The 20,569-nt window shown below is 68.3% G+C and overlaps 1 protein-coding gene across 1 annotated transcript; it reads right to left on the reverse strand.

Annotated features, from left to right (window-relative positions):
- Nucleotides 1-15,398: 15,398 nt before the first annotated feature.
- On the reverse strand, nucleotides 15,399-20,531 carry GSR (glutathione-disulfide reductase). The gene is made up of 13 exons (XM_059826868.1): nucleotides 20,403-20,531; nucleotides 19,592-19,618; nucleotides 19,228-19,316; nucleotides 18,780-18,849; nucleotides 18,468-18,615; nucleotides 18,300-18,354; nucleotides 18,118-18,217; nucleotides 17,541-17,627; nucleotides 17,176-17,337; nucleotides 16,449-16,560; nucleotides 16,238-16,369; nucleotides 15,906-16,039; nucleotides 15,399-15,704 (listed from the first exon to the last, which is right to left on the reverse strand). Exons 1-13 carry the CDS (start codon nucleotides 20,529-20,531, stop codon nucleotides 15,555-15,557), a joined length of 1,395 nt encoding a protein of 464 aa, XP_059682851.1. The 3' UTR covers nucleotides 15,399-15,554.
- Between the last annotated feature and the right edge of the window lie 38 nt (nucleotides 20,532-20,569).

Genomic DNA, 20,569 nt, shown 5'->3' on the forward strand with positions numbered 1-20,569 from the left:
GCGGGCACCGGCGCCCCCGGGGGTGCTCCGAGCCGAGGCCGGGGCGAGGCGGCCGCTGTGCCGGGCCCCGGCTGCAGCCGCGCCGGGCCCGGGTCTCCCGCCTCCCCGGGGCGGCCTCGGGGTCCCGGGCCGGGGCCGGGCGAGGGCACCGGGGCTGTTGCCTCCCTGCTCCCCGCGCTGGCGGGCCCCGGAGCGGGAGCGGGGGCACCGGCCGCGGCCCGGTGGGTGCTGCCCGGAGCCCGGGCCCGGGCCCTGCCTCTCCCCCTCCCCGCAGGCGGCGGGTGCTGCCCCCGGCCCCTCCGCGCAGGCACTGGCGGGTTTCTTCTCCCCGCTCTCTCCCGGAGCGGGGGCCGCAGGACAGACCCCCCCGGCCCGGCGCTGGCTCTGCCGCAGCCGGGGAGAGCGCGGACCGGTGAGTGTGGGAGCTGCTGCTGGGGGCAACTGGTTGCCACTGGGCTTCGGCCCTTCGGCCCCGCCCGGCGTCATCCTCGCAGGCGGCTGCCCGAGGGCCGGAGCCGGCAGCCACATGGCTCTGGGCCCTGTGCGAAGCCCCGCTTTGACCGAAAACCTTCTTTTTCAGCTCAGAACGTGCTGCAGCGGGAGCAAAGGCCGCTCCGGGGATCCGTACGGGCTCCTGCAGCCCCGCCGGTGAGGCGGTGAAGCCGGCCTGGCCAGAGGTGGGAAGCGACGGCCATCCCGGTGCTGCCGGTCCCTCGGGAGGTGTTGGCGGCCCAGGCGATGCCACGTGGCTGTGCCGACGCGTCGGGAAGACTCATCCTGGCGCCCGAACGAGGAGCACGGCCCCGCGGCGGCGAGCACCGGGGGACACCGGCGGGGAGGACGCGCCTGGGGAGGTGAGTGCCCCGAGGCGGCGGCCGAGCGGAGCTGTGCGGTGGGACCGGGGCGCTCGGCTCCTGGGGCCGGCTGTGCCGACAGGACCTGGGGGATCTCTGGTGCTGTGGGAAGGGCTGGGTCCCTGCAGCGTCCCTGGGGATGGAGGGGCAGTCGGGGGTCCTGTCCCCAGCCATGGGAGTGGGGTGCCAGGACTGAGTCGGTGCGAGGGAGCCAGGCCTGCCCAGAGCTCGGTGAGCAGTTTTGTTTTCGGGGCACGCTGGCTTTGCCCCTCATCCTGCCAGTGGGGCAGCTGAGAGACAGGGAGGGGGGGTGCTGTCCCCCGGCAGGGCTCGCTGCGGGGCCCTTGTGGGGAAGGAGGGGTCCCAGCACCGGCGGGGCAGTGCTGGTGGGAGCTCAGAGCCGTGGGACAGGGGCCTGCGCCCACCAGGCGGGTTCCCCCCATAGCCAGTGGCTGTTTGTGGGTGCAGGGGTGTCCTGGGGGGCCCTGTAGTTCCTGTCCCCACAGCCCACCCCGAGCCGGGGCCGGACAGGTCAATGCTGCGTGTTTGGGGGGACGGGAGCGGGTGCTGTCGGGGTCCGGCCCAGAGCCCGCTGCCACTGGTGCGGTGCTGGCCCTCGGTTTGTGCCACTACTGCGCAGGGTGGCGGGGTTTCAGCCAGACCCTGGCTCTCGCCTGCTCTCCTGGGGAGAAATGGGATGTGTCTGGTGCCCCGTCCCTGTGTCCCCCTCCCTTCCCGTGGTGGGTGTGCGGCACCGGGGAGCCACTGCCAAAAGTGCGGGCACAGGGCCGGGCAGAGCTGCCCGTGCCCCGGAGGCAGCAGGGTTTGCAGGGGCAGCAGCTCCGGGGCTCTTTGGGCCGGGCCGGGCGGTGCCGCCAGGAGCTTTGACTGTCCTGTCTATTTCCCCCGTGCAGGGACGGACAGACGGACGGAGGAGCCCCAGCCACGGCGGGAGCCGCGTGGGGTGTGGAGCCCCAGCAAGAAGTCGGGCTGTCTGTGCCGAGGCCGACGCTGCCGCCTGCCCTGCACACGGCCCCGCCTGCGCCCGCCCAGAGACGCTGCGGGGACTGCGCGGCTCCAGGTCGGTTGTCGGGGCCCCGTTTGATTCGGGTCCAGCTCCATTTGTGGGTCTTGTTTGTTCGGGCTCCTCTTTGTTTCCAGTCCAGCTCGGTTTGCGGCTTCAGCTCGGTTCAGGCTCCTGTTTGTCCGTGTCCGGCCCCGTTTGTTTGGGGTCCAGCGTGTGGACAGCTCCAGTCTGGTTTGCGGGTCCAGCTCCTTTCGGCGCCGGTTCAGTTTTGGTTCCTGTTACTGCACCAGTTTTTCTCTCTGGTTTCAGGTCCAACTCGTGGACGGCTCCACTTCATTTCCGTGCCAGTTTGTGGATGGCTCCAGCTCATTTGCAGCTTCTGTTTGTTCCTGGTCCAGCTCAGTTTTGGCTCCAGTCTGTGGATGGCTCCAGCTCCTGCTCCTCTTCGCTTCCAGCTCCTTTTGGCCCCAGTTGCTCTGCGGCTCCAGCTCATTACTATAATGGTGGCTTTTGCCGAGGTCGTAAATCAATCACTGTCATAACTTGTATATGAATATGACCTGTCATCATTGTACATTGTCCAAATATGGCCTTAATCACTATTCCGGTGGTTGTACATGTCTCGAATAAACAGTTGGACACTGAAAAATGGGGTGAAAAGTGCCTTTCGCGCCAGAAACTATCTCAGACGTTTAATTCGGCCTGGTGCATGCCGGCCTCCCGAGCTTCGGGGACCAACGCGACCGGACCCCACCTCCGGTGGGGGTCCACGCAACCTGCCCACCCCCCTCCCTCCCACCCGCAGCCCAACGCCCTCCCGCCTCCCACCCCCCGCCGCCACGGCCAACCCGGCCCCTGGCTTTGACCCCAGAAACAGCCGACCGGGTCGCCGTTTCTGAGCCCAAAGGCGCAGGACTCGCTCTCTGCTCCCGCCCCGCAGCCCCTTTCCCGGCCCCACAAACAGAGCGCGGGGGCTCCGTTCTCAGGACCGGGAAAGGCCCGGCTCGGTCAGCGCTGCTGAGCCCCGGAACCGCCGGCTGAGCCCCAACCCCCAACCCCGCGTGTGATGTCGGGACGGGCCCGGGAGCCCCGGCGGTGTCGGGCGGTGCTTGAGAACTGACCGGGGGGACCCGCGGGGCGGGCCCGGCCCCGTGTGGCCGCGGGCGGCTCGGGCGAGGACGGGGGGCGCCGGGCTCCGGCCCTCCGGGCTTTATTCCCCGGCGCCCCGAGCCCCGCCGCTCCGACGCCTCCTCCGCGGAGCCGCCGGCAGCGCGGCCGCCCGGGCACCGGCACTGCCCACCCGCCGCCGCCCCGACACCCGCCCCGGGGCCGCGACCCGCGCGGCCGCGGCCCCTTCCCCGCTTCCCGGCCGCTTCCCGGCCCCTTCCCCGCGCTCCCGGCCCCGGCCCCGGGCCGAGCCCCCCGCGCCTCACCTGGCCCCGCCGGGGGAGCCCGGCCCGGCCGCTGCCGCCCCGGGGCCGCGGGCGGCGCCGCCGGAGAGAACGAGAGAAGCGGCCGACGGCGGCCGCGGGGGCTCAAATCTGCTCGGTCCCGCCCCGCGCAGCCGCCCTGGGGCGCCGCCCACGCGCACCTGGGCCAGGCCCCGCGCAGGCGCACTGCGGCCCCGCCCCGCGCACCTGGGCCAAGCCACGCCCCGCGCACCTGGGCCAAGCCACGCCCCGCGCACCTGGGCCAGGCCCCGCCCCGCGCACGCGCCCTGAGGCACCGCCCCTCCGCGCCCCGCCCCGCGCACGCGCCTTCTCCTCCGCCGCCAGAACGCTGCCGCCACCGAGCGCGGCGGACGTCGGTACCGGGGCGGGGGCGCCGGGCGGGACCCATCGCTCGGGACGCGGGTTCGGGGGCTGTGCGGAGCCCGGGGGGGTGAGGCGGGGCTGGGCGGGGGCTGTGGACGGTGCCGGTGCCGGGTCTCGCGGGCGCGCGGAGCCGGCGGGGCAGTCTCGCCCGGCGGGGTGCGGGTCCCGGGGCTCTGTCCCGCTCCGCGGAGCCCGAGGACCGCGGCAGCGCAGGGGCCGGGCCCGGCCTCTCCCGCAGCCCCGAGCCCGGCCTCGCCCTCCCCGTCCCGGCGCCGCGGGCGGGAGGAGCGGCGCTCCGGGGCCGGGCCCGAGCCGGGGGCTGCCCCGGGCCGGGACCGGGGACCGAAGTTCCGCGTTCCCTCCCCACGCTGCCCGCTCCTGCCTGGGGCTCCGGGCGCGGTCCCCGCCGGGGCCGCTGTCCCCGAAGGGGCGCCGGCGGCTCCGCGCAGACGCCGCACAAAGGCGGGGAACCGCCGGTGGTGCCGGGGCTGCCCCGGCACCGTCTGCCCGTACCGGGGTCCGGAGCCCGTCAGCACCCCCCGGGGGCGGCCCGGGGAGGGGAAGGGCCGTCTCGGTTCCCGAAGCGCCTTGTGCCCCTCGGCCCTCCCCGGCGGGGCCCTGCCCGCCCCGGGAACGGCCGGGGGGGCTCCGGGGCCCAGCCTGAACCCGCGGGGCCGGGGCTCCGCTGCCAGGCCCCCGAACCCGGCCCCGGGGCTGTTCTCCGGGCCCAGCACTGCCCAACCAGCCTCGTCTCCAGCCCCAAACCCCCCAAGGCTGAGGCTCCGCTGCCGAGCACAACGAGGCAGGACTCGGTCTCCCTTTTCAAACCGGACACTGCCCAAGTGAGCCGGGTCCCAGCCCCGGCAACGCAGGACTTCCAGCCGCTGTTTCTCAAGCACTACAACACACAACTCTCACCCTCTGAGCCCTGAACCTGCCCCAAGGAGCCTGCTTTCAAGCCCCAAGAACGCAGGACTTGGTCTCTGGTTCTGAGCCCCAAAACACAGCACTTGGTCTCTCTTCTCCAGACCTTAAGCTGCCCGCATGAGCCTGCTTTCACACTCCCAAACCGCAGGACTTGGTCTGAGTTTCAGGGCCCTAAAACTGGCCAAATGGGGCTGGTACCAAGCCCTAAAAATGCAGGACTTAGTCTCTGTTTCTGAGCCCCCCCAAAACAGAGGACTGACTTAGTCTCAGTTTCTGAGCCATGAGCCTGGCTCCAAAAACGCAGGACTTAGTCTCTGTTTCTGAGCTCCCCCAAAATGCAGGACTTGGTCTGAGTTTCAGGGCCCTAAAACCGGCCAAATGAGCATGGTACCAAGCCCCCCAAATGCAGGACTTAGTCTCTGTTTCAGAACACTAATACTGGCCAGCTGGGACTGGTTCCAAGCCCCAAAAATGCAGGACTTAGTCTCTGTTTCAGTACACTAATACTGGCCAGCTGGGACTGGTTCCAAGCCCCAAAAATGCAGGACTTTTAGTCTCTGGTTCTGAGCCCCCCCAAAACAGAGGACTGACTTAGTCTCAATTTCTGAGCCATGAGCCTGGCTCCAAAAACGCAGGACTTAGTCTCTGTTTCTGAGCTCCCCCAAAATGCATGACTTGGTCTGAGTTTCAGGGCCCTAAAACTGGCCAAATGAGCCTGGTACCAAGACGCAGGACTCCGTCTCTGTTTCACAGCCATGGGGCTGGTTCCGAGGCCCCAAAACGCAGGACTTAGTCTCTGTTTCTGAGCCCCCCCAAAATGCATGACTTTTATTATAGAATGTCTGTGTTTCAGAGACCTAAAACTGGCCAAATGAGCCTGGCTCCAAAACCCCAAAATACAGGACTTAAGTGTCTGTTTCTGAGCCCCCCAAAATGCATGGCTTTTATTACGTAATGTCTCTGTTTCAGAGCCCTAAAACCGGCCAAATGAGCCTGGTACCAAGCCCCCAAGACGCAGAACTTGGTCTCTGTTTTCAGGACGCAAAGCTGCCCAGCTCAACCTCAGCCCAGGCTGCCTGCTTCGGAGCCCCAAAACCCACACGCCTTGGTCTCTTGTTTCCCGTCCGGAGCCCCCAGCAGCCGCTGTCAGGGCCGGGAAATGGGGGACTCGGTCGTGAGCCCCCAACCCAGCCAGCTGAGCCGGGCTTTGAGCTGCGAACCCCCTTGGCTCTGCACCCCAAACCCCAGCACTTACTGGGCCCCCCGAGCTCCTGCTCCAGCTCACCAGCCCAGGTCCTGCTGCGCGAAAAACCCGCGGCTGTGCCCGGCTCGGAGCCCCCGCCGAGCCCCTGCGCCCGCTCGGAGCCCCGGAGCAGCCCCGGAGCCGCCTCTCGCCTCTCCCCGCACCCACCGCTGAGCCCCAGAACCGGCCCAAGGTCTTGAGCCCCGGAACCGCCGGCTGAGCCCAAACCCCCAACCCCGCGTGTGATGTCGGGACGGGCCCGGGAGCCCCGGCGGTGTCGGGCGGTGCTTGAGAACTGACCGGGGGGACCCGCGGGGCGGGCCCGGCCCCGTGTGGCCGCGGGCGGCTCGGGCGAGGACGGGGGGCGCCGGGCTCCGGCCCTCCGGGCTTTATTTCCCGGCGCCCCGAGCCGCCGCTCCTCCGCGGAGCCGCCGGCAGCGCGGCCGCCCGAGCACCGGCACTTCCCCACCCGCCGCCGCCCCGACACCCGCCCCGGGGCCGCGGCCCCTTCGCCGCTGCTGCCCCCGGCTCCTGCTCGGCCTCAGGGCCTTCCACCGCCGCTCCGGCGTCCCCAGCCCCGGCCGTAAGGCTCCTGCGAGCCGAACCCCCCGCGCTTCACCTGGGTCTCACCGGGGGAAGCCGAGACGGGGCCCGCACCCGCCATCGCCACCTCAGGGCCGCGGGCGGCGCGAACGGCGCAAAGAAAAGCGGAGCGCGACGGAGGCCGGGAAGGGCCAAACCCCTCAGGGGAACGCCCCGCGCAGGCGCACTGCGGCCGCGCCGCCCGCCCCCGCGTGCCTCCCCCGCCCACGCCCCCAATCGGGCCCCGCCCCCGCGGCCCCACCCGCGTCACGTGCCGCGGCGGCGCCAGGTGCGCGGCGGCCCCCGAGGCTTCAAAACCCCCTTGCGGCCGCCAGGGGGCGCCGCCGCGGTGACGGCGGGAGGAAGCGCAGCGGCGGCGGCGGCGGCAGAAGCGCGGTCCCGGTCCCGGTCCCGGTCCCGGTTCCCGGGGCCCCGCCGGGCCCGGGGCCCGTCTCCGGGCGGCCCGGGGGCCGTGCTGGGGCTGCCTCCCCGCCGCGACTGCTCCCGGGGCCGCCGCCGCCGCCTCTCGCCGCCCGCGGCCGAGCGGGCACCGGCGCCCCCGGGGGTGCTCCGAGCCGAGGCCGGGGCGAGGCGGCCGCTGTGCCGGGCCCCGGCTGCAGCCGCGCCGGGCCCGGGTCTCCCGCCTCCCCGGGGCGGCCTCGGGGTCCCGGGCCGGGGCCGGGCGAGGGCACCGGGGCTGTTGCCTCCCTGCTCCCCGCGCTGGCGGGCCCCGGAGCGGGAGCGGGGGCACCGGCCGCGGCCCGGTGGGTGCTGCCCGGAGCCCGGGCCCGGGCCCTGCCTCTCCCCCTCCCCGCAGGCGGCGGGTGCTGCCCCCGGCCCCTCCGCGCAGGCACTGGCGGGTTTCTTCTCCCCGCTCTCTCCCGGAGCGGGGGCCGCAGGACAGACCCCCCCGGCCCGGCGCTGGCTCTGCCGCAGCCGGGGAGAGCGCGGACCGGTGAGTGTGGGAGCTGCTGCTGGGGGCAACTGGTTGCCACTGGGCTTCGGCCCTTCGGCCCCGCCCGGCGTCATCCTCGCAGGCGGCTGCCCGAGGGCCGGAGCCGGCAGCCACATGGCTCTGGGCCCTGTGCGAAGCCCCGCTTTGACCGAAAACCTTCTTTTTCAGCTCAGAACGTGCTGCAGCGGGAGCAAAGGCCGCTCCGGGGATCCGTACGGGCTCCTGCAGCCCCGCCGGTGAGGCGGTGAAGCCGGCCTGGCCAGAGGTGGGAAGCGACGGCCATCCCGGTGCTGCCGGTCCCTCGGGAGGTGTTGGCGGCCCAGGCGATGCCACGTGGCTGTGCCGACGCGTCGGGAAGACTCATCCTGGCGCCCGAACGAGGAGCACGGCCCCGCGGCGGCGAGCACCGGGGGACACCGGCGGGGAGGACGCGCCTGGGGAGGTGAGTGCCCCGAGGCGGCAGCCGAGCGGAGCTGTGCGGTGGGACCGGGGCGCTCGGCTCCTGGGGCCGGCTGTGCCGACAGGACCTGGGGGATCTCTGGTGCTGTGGGAAGGGCTGGGTCCCTGCAGCGTCCCTGGGGATGGAGGGGCAGTCGGGGGTCCTGTCCCCAGCCATGGGAGTGGGGTGCCAGGACTGAGTCGGTGCGAGGGAGCCAGGCCTGCCCAGAGCTCGGTGAGCAGTTTTGTTTTCGGGGCACGCTGGCTTTGCCCCTCATCCTGCCAGTGGGGCAGCTGAGAGACAGGGAGGGGGGGTGCTGTCCCCCGGCAGGGCTCGCTGCGGGGCCCTTGTGGGGAAGGAGGGGTCCCAGCACTGGCAGAGCAGTGCTGGTGGGAGCTCAGTGCCGTGGGACAGGGGCCTGCACCCACCAGGCGGGTTCCCCCCATAGCCAGTGGCTGTTTGTGGGTGCAGGGGTGTCCTGGGGGCCCCGTAGTTCCTGTCCCCACAGCCCACCCCGAGCCGGGGCCGGACAGGTCAATGCTGCGTGTTTGGGGGGACGGGAGCGGGTGCTGTCGGGGTCCGGCCCAGAGCCCGCTGCCACTGGTGCGGTGCCGGCCCTCAGTTTGTGCCACTACTGCGCAGGGTGGCGGGGTTTCAGCCAGACCCTGGCTCTCGCCTGCTCTCCTGGGGAGAAATGGGATGTGTCTGGTGCCCCGTCCCTGTGTCCCCCTCCCTTCCCGTGGCGGGTGTGCGGCACCGGGGAGCCACTGCCAAAAGTGCGGGCACAGGGCCGGGCAGAGCTGCCCGTGCCCCGGAGGCAGCAGGGTTTGCAGGGGCAGCAGCTCCGGGGCTCTTTGGGCCGGGCCGTGCGGTGCCGCCAGGAGCTTTGACTGTCCTGTCTATTTCCCCCGTGCAGGGATGGACAGATGGACGGAGGAGCCCCAGCCACGCCGGGAGCCGCGTGGGGTGTGGAGCCCCAGGAAGAAGTCGGGCTGTCTGTGCCGAGGCCGACGCTGCCGCCTGCCCTGCACACGGCCCCGCCTGCGCCCGCCCAGAGACGCTGCGGGGACTGCGCGGCTCCAGGTCGGTTGTCGGGGCCCCGTTTGATTCGGGTCCAGCTCCATTTGTGGGTCTTGTTTGTTTGTTTGTTCAGGCTCCTCTTTGTTTCCAGTCCAGCTCGGTTCAGGCTCCTGTTTGTCCGTGTCCGGCCCCGTTTGTTTGGGGTCCAGCGTGTGGACAGCTCCAGTCTGGTTTGCGGGTCCAGCTCCTTTCGGCGCCGGTTCAGTTTTGGTTCCTGTTACTGCACCAGTTTTTCTCTCTGGTTTCAGGCCTAACTCGTGGACGGCTCCACTTCATTTTCATGCCAGTTCCTGGATAGCTCCACTTCTTTTGCGGCTTCTGTTTGTTCCTGGTCCAGCTCAGTTTTGGCTCCAGTGTGTTGGCGGCTCCAGCTCCTGCTCCTCTTCGCTTCCAGCTCCTTTTGGCCCCAGTTGCTCTGCGGCTCCAGCTCATTACTATAATGATGGTGGCTTTTGGCCAGGTCGTAAATCAATCACTGTCATAACTTGTATATGAATATGACCTGTCATCATTGTACGTTGTCCAAATATGGACTTAATCACTATTCCGGTGGTTGTACATGTCTCGAATAAACAGTTGGACACTGAAAAATGGGGTGAAAAGTGCCTTTCGCGCCAGAAACTATCTCAGACGTTTAATTCGGCCTGGTGCATGCCGGCCTCCCGAGCTTCGGGGACCAACGCGACCGGACCCCACCTCCGCAACCTGCCCACCCCCCTCCCTCCCACCCGCAGCCCATCGCCCTCCCGCCTCCCACCCCCCGCCGCCACGGCCAACCCAGCCCCTGGCTTTGACCCCAGAAACAGCCGACCGGGTCGCCGTTTCTGAGCCCAAAGGCGCAGGACTCGCTCTCTGCTCCCGCCCCGCAGCCCCTTTCCCGGCCCCACAAACAGAGCGCGGGGGCTCCGTTCTCAGGACCGGGAAAGGCCCGGCTCGGTCAGCGCTGCTGAGCCCGAACCCCCAACCCCGCGTGTGATGTCGGGACGGGCCCGGGAGCCCCGGCGGTGTCGGGCGGTGCTTGAGAACTGACCGGGGGGACCCGCGGGGCGGGCCCGGCCCCGTGTGGCCGCGGGCGGCTCGGGCGAGGACGGGGGGCGCCGGGCTCCGGCCCTCCGGGCTTTATTCCCCGGCGCCCCGAGCCCCGCCGCTCCGACGCCTCCTCCGCGGAGCCGCCGGCAGCGCGGCCGCCCGAGCACCGGCACTGCCCACCCGCCGCCGCCCCGACACCCGCCCCGGGGCCGCGACCCGCGCGGCCGCGGCCCCTTCCCCGCTTCCCGGCCCCGGGCCGAGCCCCCCGCGCCTCACCTGGCCCCGCCGGGGGAGCCCGGCCCGGCCGCTGCCGCCCCGGGGCCGCCGCAGGGAACGAGAGAAGCGGCCGACGGCGGCCGCGGGGGCTCAAATCTGCTCGGTCCCGCCCCGCGCAGCCGCCCTGGGGCGCCGCCCACGCGCCCCGCCCCGCGCACCTGCGCCAGGACCCGCCCCGCGCACGCGCCCTGGGGCACCGCCCCGCGCACCTGGGCCAAGCCACGCCCCGCGCACGCGCCCTGGGCCACCGCCCCTCCGCGCCCCGCCCCGCGCACGCGCCTTCTCCTCCGCCGCCAGAGCGGCGCCGGCACCGAGCGCGTCGGACGTCGGTACCGGGGCGGGGGCGCCGGGCGGGACCCATCGCTCGGGACGCGGGTTCGGGGCCTCGGCGCGGCCCGGGGGCTTCTCCGGGGGCTGTGCGGAGCCCGGGGGGGTGAGGCGGGACTGGGCCGGGGCCTGTACCGGTGCCGGGTCTCGCGGGCGCGCGGAGCCGGCGGGGCAGTCCCGCCCGGCGGGGTGCGGGTCCCGGGGCTCTGTCCCGCTCCCCGGAGCCCGAGGACCGCGGCAGCGCAGGGGCCGGGCCCGGCCTCTCCCGCAGCCCCGAGCCCGGCCTCGCCCTCCCCGTCCCGGCGCCGCGGGCGGGAGGAGCGGCGCTCCGGGGCCGGGCCCGAGCCGGGGGCTGCCCCGGGCCGGGACCGGGGACCGAAGTTCCGCCTTCCCTCCTCACGCTGCCCGCTCCTGCCTGGGGCTCCGGGCGCGGTCCCCGCCGGGGCCGCTGTCCCCGAAGGGGCGCCGGCGGCTCCGCGCAGACGCCGCACAAAGGCGGGGAACCGCCGGTGGTGCCGGGGCTGCCCCGGCACCGTCTGCCCGTACCGGGGTCCGGAGCCCGTCAGCACCCACCGGGGGCGGCCCGGGGAGGGGAAGGGCCGTCTCGGTTCCCGAAGCGCCTTGTGCCCCTCGGCCCTCCCCGGCGGGGCCCTGCCCGCCCCGGGAACGGCCGGGGGGGCTCCGGGGCCCAGCCTGAACCCGCGGGGCCGGGGCTCCGCTGCCAGGCCCCCGAACCCGGCCCCGGGGCTGTTCTCCGGGCCCAGCACTGCCCAACCAGCCTCGTCTCCAGCCCCAAACCCCCCAAGGCTGAGGCTCCGCTGCCGAGCACAACGAGGCAGGACTCGGTCTCCCTTTTCAAACCGGACACTGCCCAAGTGAGCCGGGTCCCAGCCCCGGCAACGCAGGACTTCCAGCCGCTGTTTCTCAAGCACTACAACACACAACTCTCACCCTCTGAGCCCTGAACCTGCCCCAAGGAGCCTGCTTTCAAGCCCCAAAACCGCAGGACTTGGTCTCTGGTTCTGAGCCCCAAAACACAGCACTGGGTCTCTCTTCTCCAGACCTTAAGCTGCCCGGATGAGCCTGCTTTCACACTCCCAAACCGCAGGACTTGGTCTGAGTTTCACGGCCCTAAAACTGGCCAAATGGGGCTGGTACCAAGCCCTAAAAACGCAGGACTTAGTCTCTGTTTCTGAGCTCCCCCAAAATGCAGGACTTGGTCTGAGTTTCAGGGCCCTAAAACTGGCCAAATGAGCCTGGTACCAAGACGCAGGACTCGGTCTCTGTTTCACAGCCATAAAACTGGCCAAATGGGGCTGGTTCCGAGGCCCCAAAACGCAGGACTTAGTCTCTGAGTCCCCCCAAAACAGAGGACTGACTTAGTCTCAGTTTCTGAGCCATGAGCCTGGCTCCAAAAACGCAGGACTTAGTCTCTGTTTCTGAGCCCCCAAAAATGCATGACTTAGTCTTAGTTTCAGGGCCCTAAAACCGGCCAAATGAGCCTGGTACCAAGCCCCCATAATGCAGGACTTAGTCTCTGTTTCAGAACACTAATACTGGCCAGCTGGGACTGGTTCCAAGCCCCAAAAATGCAGGACTTAGTCTCTGGTTCTGAGCCCCCCAAAACAGAGGACTGACTTAGTCTCAATTTCTGAGCCTGGCTCCAAAAATGCAGGACTTAGTCTCTGTTTCTGAGCCCCCCAAAATGCATGACTTTTATTATAGAATGTCTGTGTTTCAGAGACCTAAAACTGGCCAAATGAGCCTGGCTCCAAAACCCCAAAATACAGGACTTAAGTGTCTGTTTCTGAGCCCCCCAAAATGCATGGCTTTTATTACGTAATGTCTCTGTTTCAGAGCCCTAAAACCGGCCAAATGAGCCTGGTACCAAGCCCCCAAGACGCAGAACTTGGTCTCTGTTTTCAGGACGCAAAGCTGCCCAGCTCAACCTCAGCCCAGGCTGCCTGCTTCGGAGCCCCAAAACCCACACGCCTTGGTCTCTTGTTTCCCGTCCGGAGCCCCCAGCAGCCGCTGTCAGGGCCGGGAAATGGGGGACTCGGTCGTGAGCCCCCAACCCAGCCAGCTGAGCCGGGCTTTGAGCTGCGAACCCCCTTGGCTCTGCACCCCAAACCCCAGCACTTACTGGGCCCCCCGAGCTCCTGCTCCAGCTCACCAGCCCAGGTCCTGCTGCGCGAAAAACCCGCGGCTGTGCCCGGCTCGGAGCCCCCGCCGAGCCCCTGCGCCCGCTCGGAGCCCCGGAGCAGCCCCGGAGCCGCCTCTCGCCTCTCCCCGCACCCACCGCTGAGCCCCAGAACCGGCCCAAGGTCTTGAGCCCCGGAACCGCCGGCTGAGCCCAAACCCCCAACCCCGCGTGTGATGTCGGGACGGGCCCGGGAGCCCCGGCGGTGTCGGGCGGTGCTTGAGAACTGACCGGGGGGACCCGCGGGGCGGGCCCGGCCCCGTGTGGCCGCGGGCGGCTCGGGCGAGGACGGGGGGCGCCGGGCTCCGGCCCTCCGGGCTTTATTCCCCGGCGCCCCGAGCCCCGCCGCTCCTCCTCCTCTCGTCCCCGCGGCAACTGCCCCGCGGGGCCGCCCCTCGCCGGGGTCCCGCGGCTCCGGGCTGGAGCAGCCCCGCTCTCCCGCACACCCCGGCCCAGACCCCGCCGCCCCGCCCCGCCCCGGCCTTGTTCCCGCCCCGGCCGATCCCCCCTCCTCACCTGGGGCGGGCAGACACCGCCCCTCCGCGGCTCCGAGCGCCCCGGGCTCTCGGTGCGGGGCCGGGCCAGGCCTCCCGGCCCACGGGGCCACCGCGGGGCCGCATCCCCCGCCCGGGGACCCGGCCCGGCCCGGCGCCGCCCGCGTACTGCAACTGAGGGAGAAGGCAGCAGAGGAAGATGGCGACCGCCAGGGCCCACAGCTCCCTGGGCCCCGCCCCGCGCAGGCGCTCTGGGGCTCCGCCCCGCCCAGGGGGAGGTACCTCCGCAGGGCGGGCCCTTCCGGCGGGATGGGGCGTGGGCAGCCGGAGGAGTAGGGCGTGGTCGGGGGCGGGGCGGCCCATCGGCCGCTGGGTCCTAGCGCCCGCCCGACCCGCGACAGCACCGAGACCCCGCTGGGAAACACCGTCTGCGGGATCGGGGCACCGGCCCGTCCGCTCGCTCCGCCCCGCGCAGGCGGCCCCGGGTGAGGGCGATGGCTGCAGACCCGCGGTGCGGAGGCAGCAGCCCACGCCCCAGCCCCCCAGGGCTCACTGTGCCCGGGACCGAGACCCCCCCCCGGGGGCGGGAGGACACCCGGGGCTCAGCCCCCCGTTAAGCCCGGGTCACCGGCCCGCCCGGCGCTTCTGGGTCTCCCCGAGAAGGGAGCGGGGTCCCCGAGGGCAGGGCGGGCCCGGCGTCCCCGCCCCGGGGGTCCCCGCTCCAGAGCATCCCTGGCCGGGCTGCGCTGGGCGGGGGTCCCGCTCTCCGCAGCCCCCCTCGGGTGGGGGGGGCCGGTTGCGGCCCCTTCCAGCTCTCAGGCCGGCAGCCCCGAGGCTCGGACAGCAGAAGGCCGGAGCGGGAGCGGGCCAGAGCCCCCAGGTCCTCCCCCCGCCCCAGTGTCCCTCCTCCCGTCACCCGTTCCACCCTGGTCCCGATCCCGGGCCCCGTCGGTTCCCCCCGGCCGGGGACCCCCGGGGACGTGGTCTCACGGGGGCCCCCCCGGGGCTCAGCTTCCCTCTGCTTTTGTGCTCAATTTCCTCCAAAAAGGAGGTTTCTGGTTGCTCGGCCCCTGCCTGTGCCTGCCTCTCTTTTTTTAGACATTTTGATGATTTTGCTGGCGATGAAGTACCGGAGAAATCTCACAAACACTCTAAAATATGCCTTAAAATAAAATGACCCAACTTGTCATTTAAAAAGGAAGAAAGATACTGACAAAATGCTATTCCAGCGTATCGACTGAGAGGGTAAAGTCACCATGATTCAAACGGAGCAATGCACTTCGAATTAACTCCAGCTGACTCCTCTAATGTGCCTGAGGATGGTCTGTGGCAAGCCCAGAGGAAATCTTTTGTGCTTCAGTTAGCAATAAGCATTGCAAATCATTATTCTTTCAAAGACTAACACAGATGACTGAGGATACCAGTAATATTCAGGCTTTTGCTTGTACTTGAGCCCTTAGGAGTCCAATATACTCTTTAAACACACGCTGACGGGGTTAGGAAGGCTGGGCAGGGTTTTCCTGCCTGCTACGGTTTTCCTGCTGGGATGGAGACACCCCAGCAAAGCCTGGAGCCGCACACCCGGGCTGAGCACCAGCGTCCCCTTCCTTTGGCTGCGCACCTCCTCCTTGGCTTTCTGGGAGTTTTCGACCTCAGAGATACTTTGCTGTCATGCAAATTATTTATTTCTAGCAAAAGCAAAGCAGAAGGCAGCAGTTCCTCAGCCAGCGCCGTGCCCCACTTCTCCTGGCCGGCTTTGCCCTCGGCCACTTCACGCTTTGAGAGCTCGAGAGCCGCAGCCATGAAGAGCAGATAGCGACGGGGCAGCGGAGGGGATCTGGAAGCCCCTGGGATGCAGCGGGGTCAGACCAGCAGCTCTCCCGTGATCCCACATCCAACAGCGATGCCGACGCACCCCTCCGTGAGCCCGTGGCGGAGGACAGAGCCCAGCTGGCATACTCCAGCACCCATGAGTACCCCGAGCACCCAGCCGTCTGCTGCTCCCCGCACAGCCCCGGTGCTGGGGACGGTAGACGAGGAGCCCGGCCACCGGCAGCCTTCCCCCAAACCGCGCCAAGGGACCGTGCCACCACCCTGTGCAGTTGGGCACGGAGGGAGACAGGCACCGTAAAGCAAAAGGCAGAGACTTGCCAGCATCACTGTATTTATTTTCTACTCCAAAACAAGCCATGCCGATTTTAGATAAGCTCTCCGGGCAACCACCTGGTGTTAAGTCACTTTTTAAGACATACAAAACATTTTCCCCAGCTGCAGCTGCCATCCCTGGGGCTGCCTGCGCCCACCACCTCAGCGCAGCGTCACCAGCTCTTCGGCAGAAGTGGGGTGAATGGCGACGGTGTTGTCCAGGTCGGCCTTGGTGGCCCCCATTTTGATGGCCACAGCAAAGCCCTGCAGCATTTCGTCGCAGCCCAGCCCTTGCATGTGCAATCCCACCACCTTTGGGGAAGAAGCGAAAGGCTGGATGGGACCCAGCACCGGCAAAATCCAGGCTGAACGCTGGGCTTGGTGCTGGGGGAGCTGGATCCCAGCCTCTGAGCAGGTCAGAGCCGACCACGCGGGGACAAGAGGACAGCCAGCTGTGGACCCCGCCACCCCCCTTGCAGCACCCAGATGTCCCTCCCGGTCCCCTCCACACACCTTCTCGTCCTTGCCAGCGCACACCAGCTTCATGACGCACTTCACCTTCCTCTGGGTGACAGCGTGGTACAAGGGGGTGAAGGACGTGCTGTAGATCTTCACGTTCTCCCTCCCGTGTGTGGCCACGGCTTCGTCTGCAGCAGAAGACACGGCACGTAGGTAAAGGGGATGTACCATATAGACGAGGCATTTATAAAGAGGGAGTCAAAGCACATTTTGCAAAGCTCAGACCGCTTGCCGGAGATCAGATCGTTTCCTCGAGCATCAAACCAGCAGCTCTGAGCCACAGTGTCCCCCGCCTCTTCCCTCCCCTGCGCCCTGTCCGTCCCCACCTTCGGTGAGGCCCACGGTGCCGATGGGCGGGTGGCTGAAGACGACGGTGGGGATGTCACGGTAGTCCAGCCGGGAGTCCTGCTTGCCCTCGAAGAGCCTGTGGGCCAGCTTTCTGCCAGCCGCGATGGCCACTGCGGGGAGGGACGAAGAGCCTGAGCCGCGGCACTGCGCGGCACCGAGGGGCTGGGGAGGGGGGCACGGCCGCGGTACCTGGCGTGAGGAGGGCTCTCCCGCAGACGTCCCCGACGGCGTAGATCCCTCTCCTGGTGGTGTTCTGGTACTCGTCCACCACCACGTGGCCCTTGGCGTCCACCTGCACACCCTGCCGCGGGAAACCGCAGCCGCCTCAGCACGCGCCCCGGGAGGGATCGGACGAGCGATGCCCACGGGGAACCTGTGCTGGTGGCCACCATGTTCCCAGCTGGGGGTGGGGCATGGCGGGAACACCATCCTACGGCGGGCTCCGGAGATCCACGGGACCCCCGGAGACCCGTGGGACCCCTGGAGACCCGTGGGAACCCCAGAGACCCGTGGGACTCCCGGAGACCCACGGGACCCCTGGAGACCCACGGGACTCCCGGAAACCCATGGGACCCCCGGAGACCCGTGGGACCCCCGGAGACCCGTGGGACTCCCGGAGACCTGTGGGACTCCTGGAGACCCATGGGACCCCCAGAGACCCGTGGGACCCCCAGAGACCCGTGGGACTCCCAGAGACCCGTGGGACTCCCAGAGACCCGTGGGACCCCTGGAAACCCGTGGGACCCCCGGAGACCCACGGGACCCCCAGAGACCCATGGGGGCCCCGGAGACCCGTGGGACTCCCGGAGACCTGTGGGACCCCCGGAGACCCATGGGACCCCCAGAGACCCATGGGACCCCTAGAGACCCGCGGACATCCTCGCACCAGCACGGAAGGGATGTGCTGCCATCTCACCACTTGGTCCAGGCACAACTCCTCGGTGTTGGGCTCCCGCCCCACAGCCCACAACAGGCAGTCAACGTCCCGGATCACTCCCTCCGCCGGCTTGCGGCCGGGCACCGAGGAGGTCACCGTCACATCCAGCAGCCCGCAGGGAGTCCTGGTGATCGTCTTGACCTGCGGGGAACAACGGGAGCCGCGGGGGGAGAAAGTGCCAAGGGCTTTTGCCTCGCAACAGGCGACAGCGGCCGCACCACAGGACCAGGGATGCCGCCAAAGCCGTGGCGCGGCAAGCGGCACCCAAAACGCCGGTTTTCCCCCTGGCCCTGCCTCTCCAGGAGGGATGGGGCAAGCCGCAGGGCTGCTCTGCACGCCTGTACCTGTGTGTGCTTCCAGACATCCACCCCGGTGTTCTCCAGCTCCTGGGTGCAGTTTGAGCTGATCATGGAGTCGAAGGTTCTCAGGACCTGGGCAGGGACCCCCCATCCCTGTCAGATGGGGGTCTGCAGGCGAAGGCACCGCCTTGCAGCCCCCTCCACCGGCATTTCCCTGCGCCTGTGTCCCATCCGGGCCCAGAGAGGTTTGGGGCGCTTCTGGTTAATTATAAAGCCCTCCTCTATTCTTTTTTCCTTTTTTTTTTTTTTTCAAGTCACGACTTGAAATAAAGCTGAAGGAAACGGGTGCGGTGGCACGCACGGCTGCAGAAATGCCGGGCATGCAGGCTGGCGCTGCCGAAACGCACCCGGCAGCATGCCTACGCTCTTCTCACCCCGTCTGCACCCCCCCGCCCCTCCGTACACCCATCAGCCCAATGCCACCATCCTCCGCGTCACCATTTCCACCCTCCCGAGCCTGCGCTGACTCGGACACTCCTTTACAAGCTCATGGGAGCCGACAACCAGAAAACCCCGCGGCTGCCAGGTGGGAAGCGCGGCTGGGGACAGCTGGTAGCATTACCTTGTCCTGGCGGATCAGCAGGGATGACTCGGAGCCCAGCGTGGAGAGGATCCCCGCGATTTCCACCGCGATGTAGCCGGCACCGACAATAACACTGCGCCTGCGGAGAAGCGACGATGCCGTGTGCAGGCGCGCCGAGCCAGTGGCGACGGCAGCGGCTGGGGACGTGGGCCGTGCTTTACCTGGGCAGCTCCTCCAGGTCGAAGAAGCCGTCGCTGGTCATCCCCAGGCTGGCACCTGCAAAGCAGAGCCCCTTTGGCACCCCTCACCAGCCCCACTTCCCGCCTCCACCTCCCCAAACCTGCTTTGCTTTGGCAGACCTCTCTCCAGGGAAATTTTGTCAGGCTCACCGGGAATTTCGCTGTCGGGAGGGACGGCCGGGCGCCCGCCCGTGGCTATAAGGATGTGAGGAGCCGTGTACTTTTTCCCGTCCACTTCGATGGTAGGGTCGGGATCGGCGGTGAACTTGCCGTAGCCTCGAATGATGTCGATGTGAGCCTTAGGGGAGTAACGGTTACCTGGTTAACAGCAGGAGGAGGAGCGAGAGCCAGCTAACGGAGCCAGAGCTTGCACAGTTAGGGAAGAGGACACCCGTTAAGGCTGGAAAAGAGGCCAAAAATCCAGCAGAGCTGGATCAGCTCGCAGGATAAACATGTCCTCACCTTCTTTACGTTATTCTCATAGATCTCATTCAGGCGCCTCACGTAAGCGTCGCGCTTCTCTTTGATCGTTCTGGAAGAGAGCGGGGGCTTACCGTCACCGTGAGCGAATGAACATACAGAGCGCAGTGAAAAACAATTCAGTCCCTTCGGTACGTGGCAGTCACATCGGAAAATGAAACGGCCCCCCACCGATGCGAGATTTTGCGCCTGTCTTCCCTGCATCCCTCTTCTCTGGAATCTCTTCCCACCGCCGGTTTGCCACCCCTCCTTTCCAAAATACAGCGGGAATCCCAGCCACGTAACCAGCTCAGCCTCAACAAGAAGCCTCAAAGCGGGCAGGGACCCCTTCGGGGTGGACAGGACAGGGCTGCGGCGCTGAGCTGCGGCTGCTCCCCGCAGGACACGCGTGGGGAGATGCTCATTTCGAACCGGCTCTTTCCGTACTTACCTCCAGTTGAACTTGATGCCGGGTGTTTCGAAGCCGTAGTCAGCGTGATCGTGGACAAACTCCGCGTGGACCGCCGCGTTCCACATCACCTGCCCGCACAAAACCGCAAGTCGGTTGGGGACTGATTTGATTTTGGGAAAACCCCTGCCATGCTTCCCGATGCCTCACCTCTGCCCGGAGCAGCCCACAGGACACGGGGCTGAGCGCTTCATGGCATCTCCATGGCTCTATGCGCTCTGAGCCTCTGCTTCCTCCCCGCTCCTTACGCCCCACACCAGCACCTCCCCGCGATTCGGCAGGCACCCACACCAGACCCAACCCATGGCCGAGGTGCCGCTGGAGCCGGCGGTGAAAACCCACTTACCTTCTTTGGCACACACCCAACATTGACCTAGGAAGAAATAAGAGCAAGTTTCAGCGTTAAGGCTCAGTTTTTCAAAGGCAACGCTCTGGAGAGCATCCCACGTCAGGCCGGAACCGAATGCCGGCGCTCTGCCCAGGAAAATAAAGGCAGCACGATGGGTTTCTGGCAAAAAAGGGCTGTAACTGCCTTTGGTGCCTCGAGGTCTTGTGGTTTGCTTGTCTTCCTTCACTTCCTTGAAGGAGAATACGGAAGGTGCACAGTCTTCAAATACAAGAGGGTTTTTCCGTGGATCATTTCAAAGAGATTTAGCAGGAGAAGGGTGTTTGCCAGCCCTTTCCTGCACTTCTGGTCCTAGTACAGCAACTCTTTCAAGGGAACACGCTTAAAGCACAGAACTAGAGCCCGTCCCTGGCTTGTTTGAGGAACAGGTCTGTTTTTTCTGCTTGTTACCGGCTCGCCCGTTCTGCTCTGCCGCCTTTCCGCGCTAACCGAGCGAGCAGTCGCGCCGCACAGACGCGGGACTGCTCAGCATCCCTTGATGGCCTGGGAACAGCCGCAAACCCAGCACCAGCCCACGGGAGACACCGCACCCCTCCCGCTTCCCCGCAGCTCCGCCGGGACAAGGCACGTCCTTCCGCAACGCTCCGTGACCGGGACGGCGGCTCCTGCCGCAGGACCGGGACCAGCCCCGGGGGGGGACCGGGACCAGCCCCCGGGGGGGGACCGGGGTCCGCCCCACTCGTGTGTGTGTCCCCCCACCCCACCCCACCGGCAGCCGCCCTCCCCACCCGTGGGTGCCCCCGGGACTCACGCAGGTGCCGCCCAAGCGGCGCGGCTCCACCAGCGCGACGCGGGCCCCCAGCTCCGCCGCCCGGCGGGCCCCCGCCAGCCCCCCCGAGCCGCCGCCCAGCACCAGCAGCTCGTAAGCGGCTGCCGCCATAGCTCCGGGGTCGGTAGGGCCCCGCCCCGCCCCGGGGC

Source organism: Gavia stellata, chromosome 19 (assembly GCF_030936135.1).
Source record: "Gavia stellata isolate bGavSte3 chromosome 19, bGavSte3.hap2, whole genome shotgun sequence".
Taxonomy (NCBI): Eukaryota; Metazoa; Chordata; class Aves; order Gaviiformes; family Gaviidae; genus Gavia; species Gavia stellata.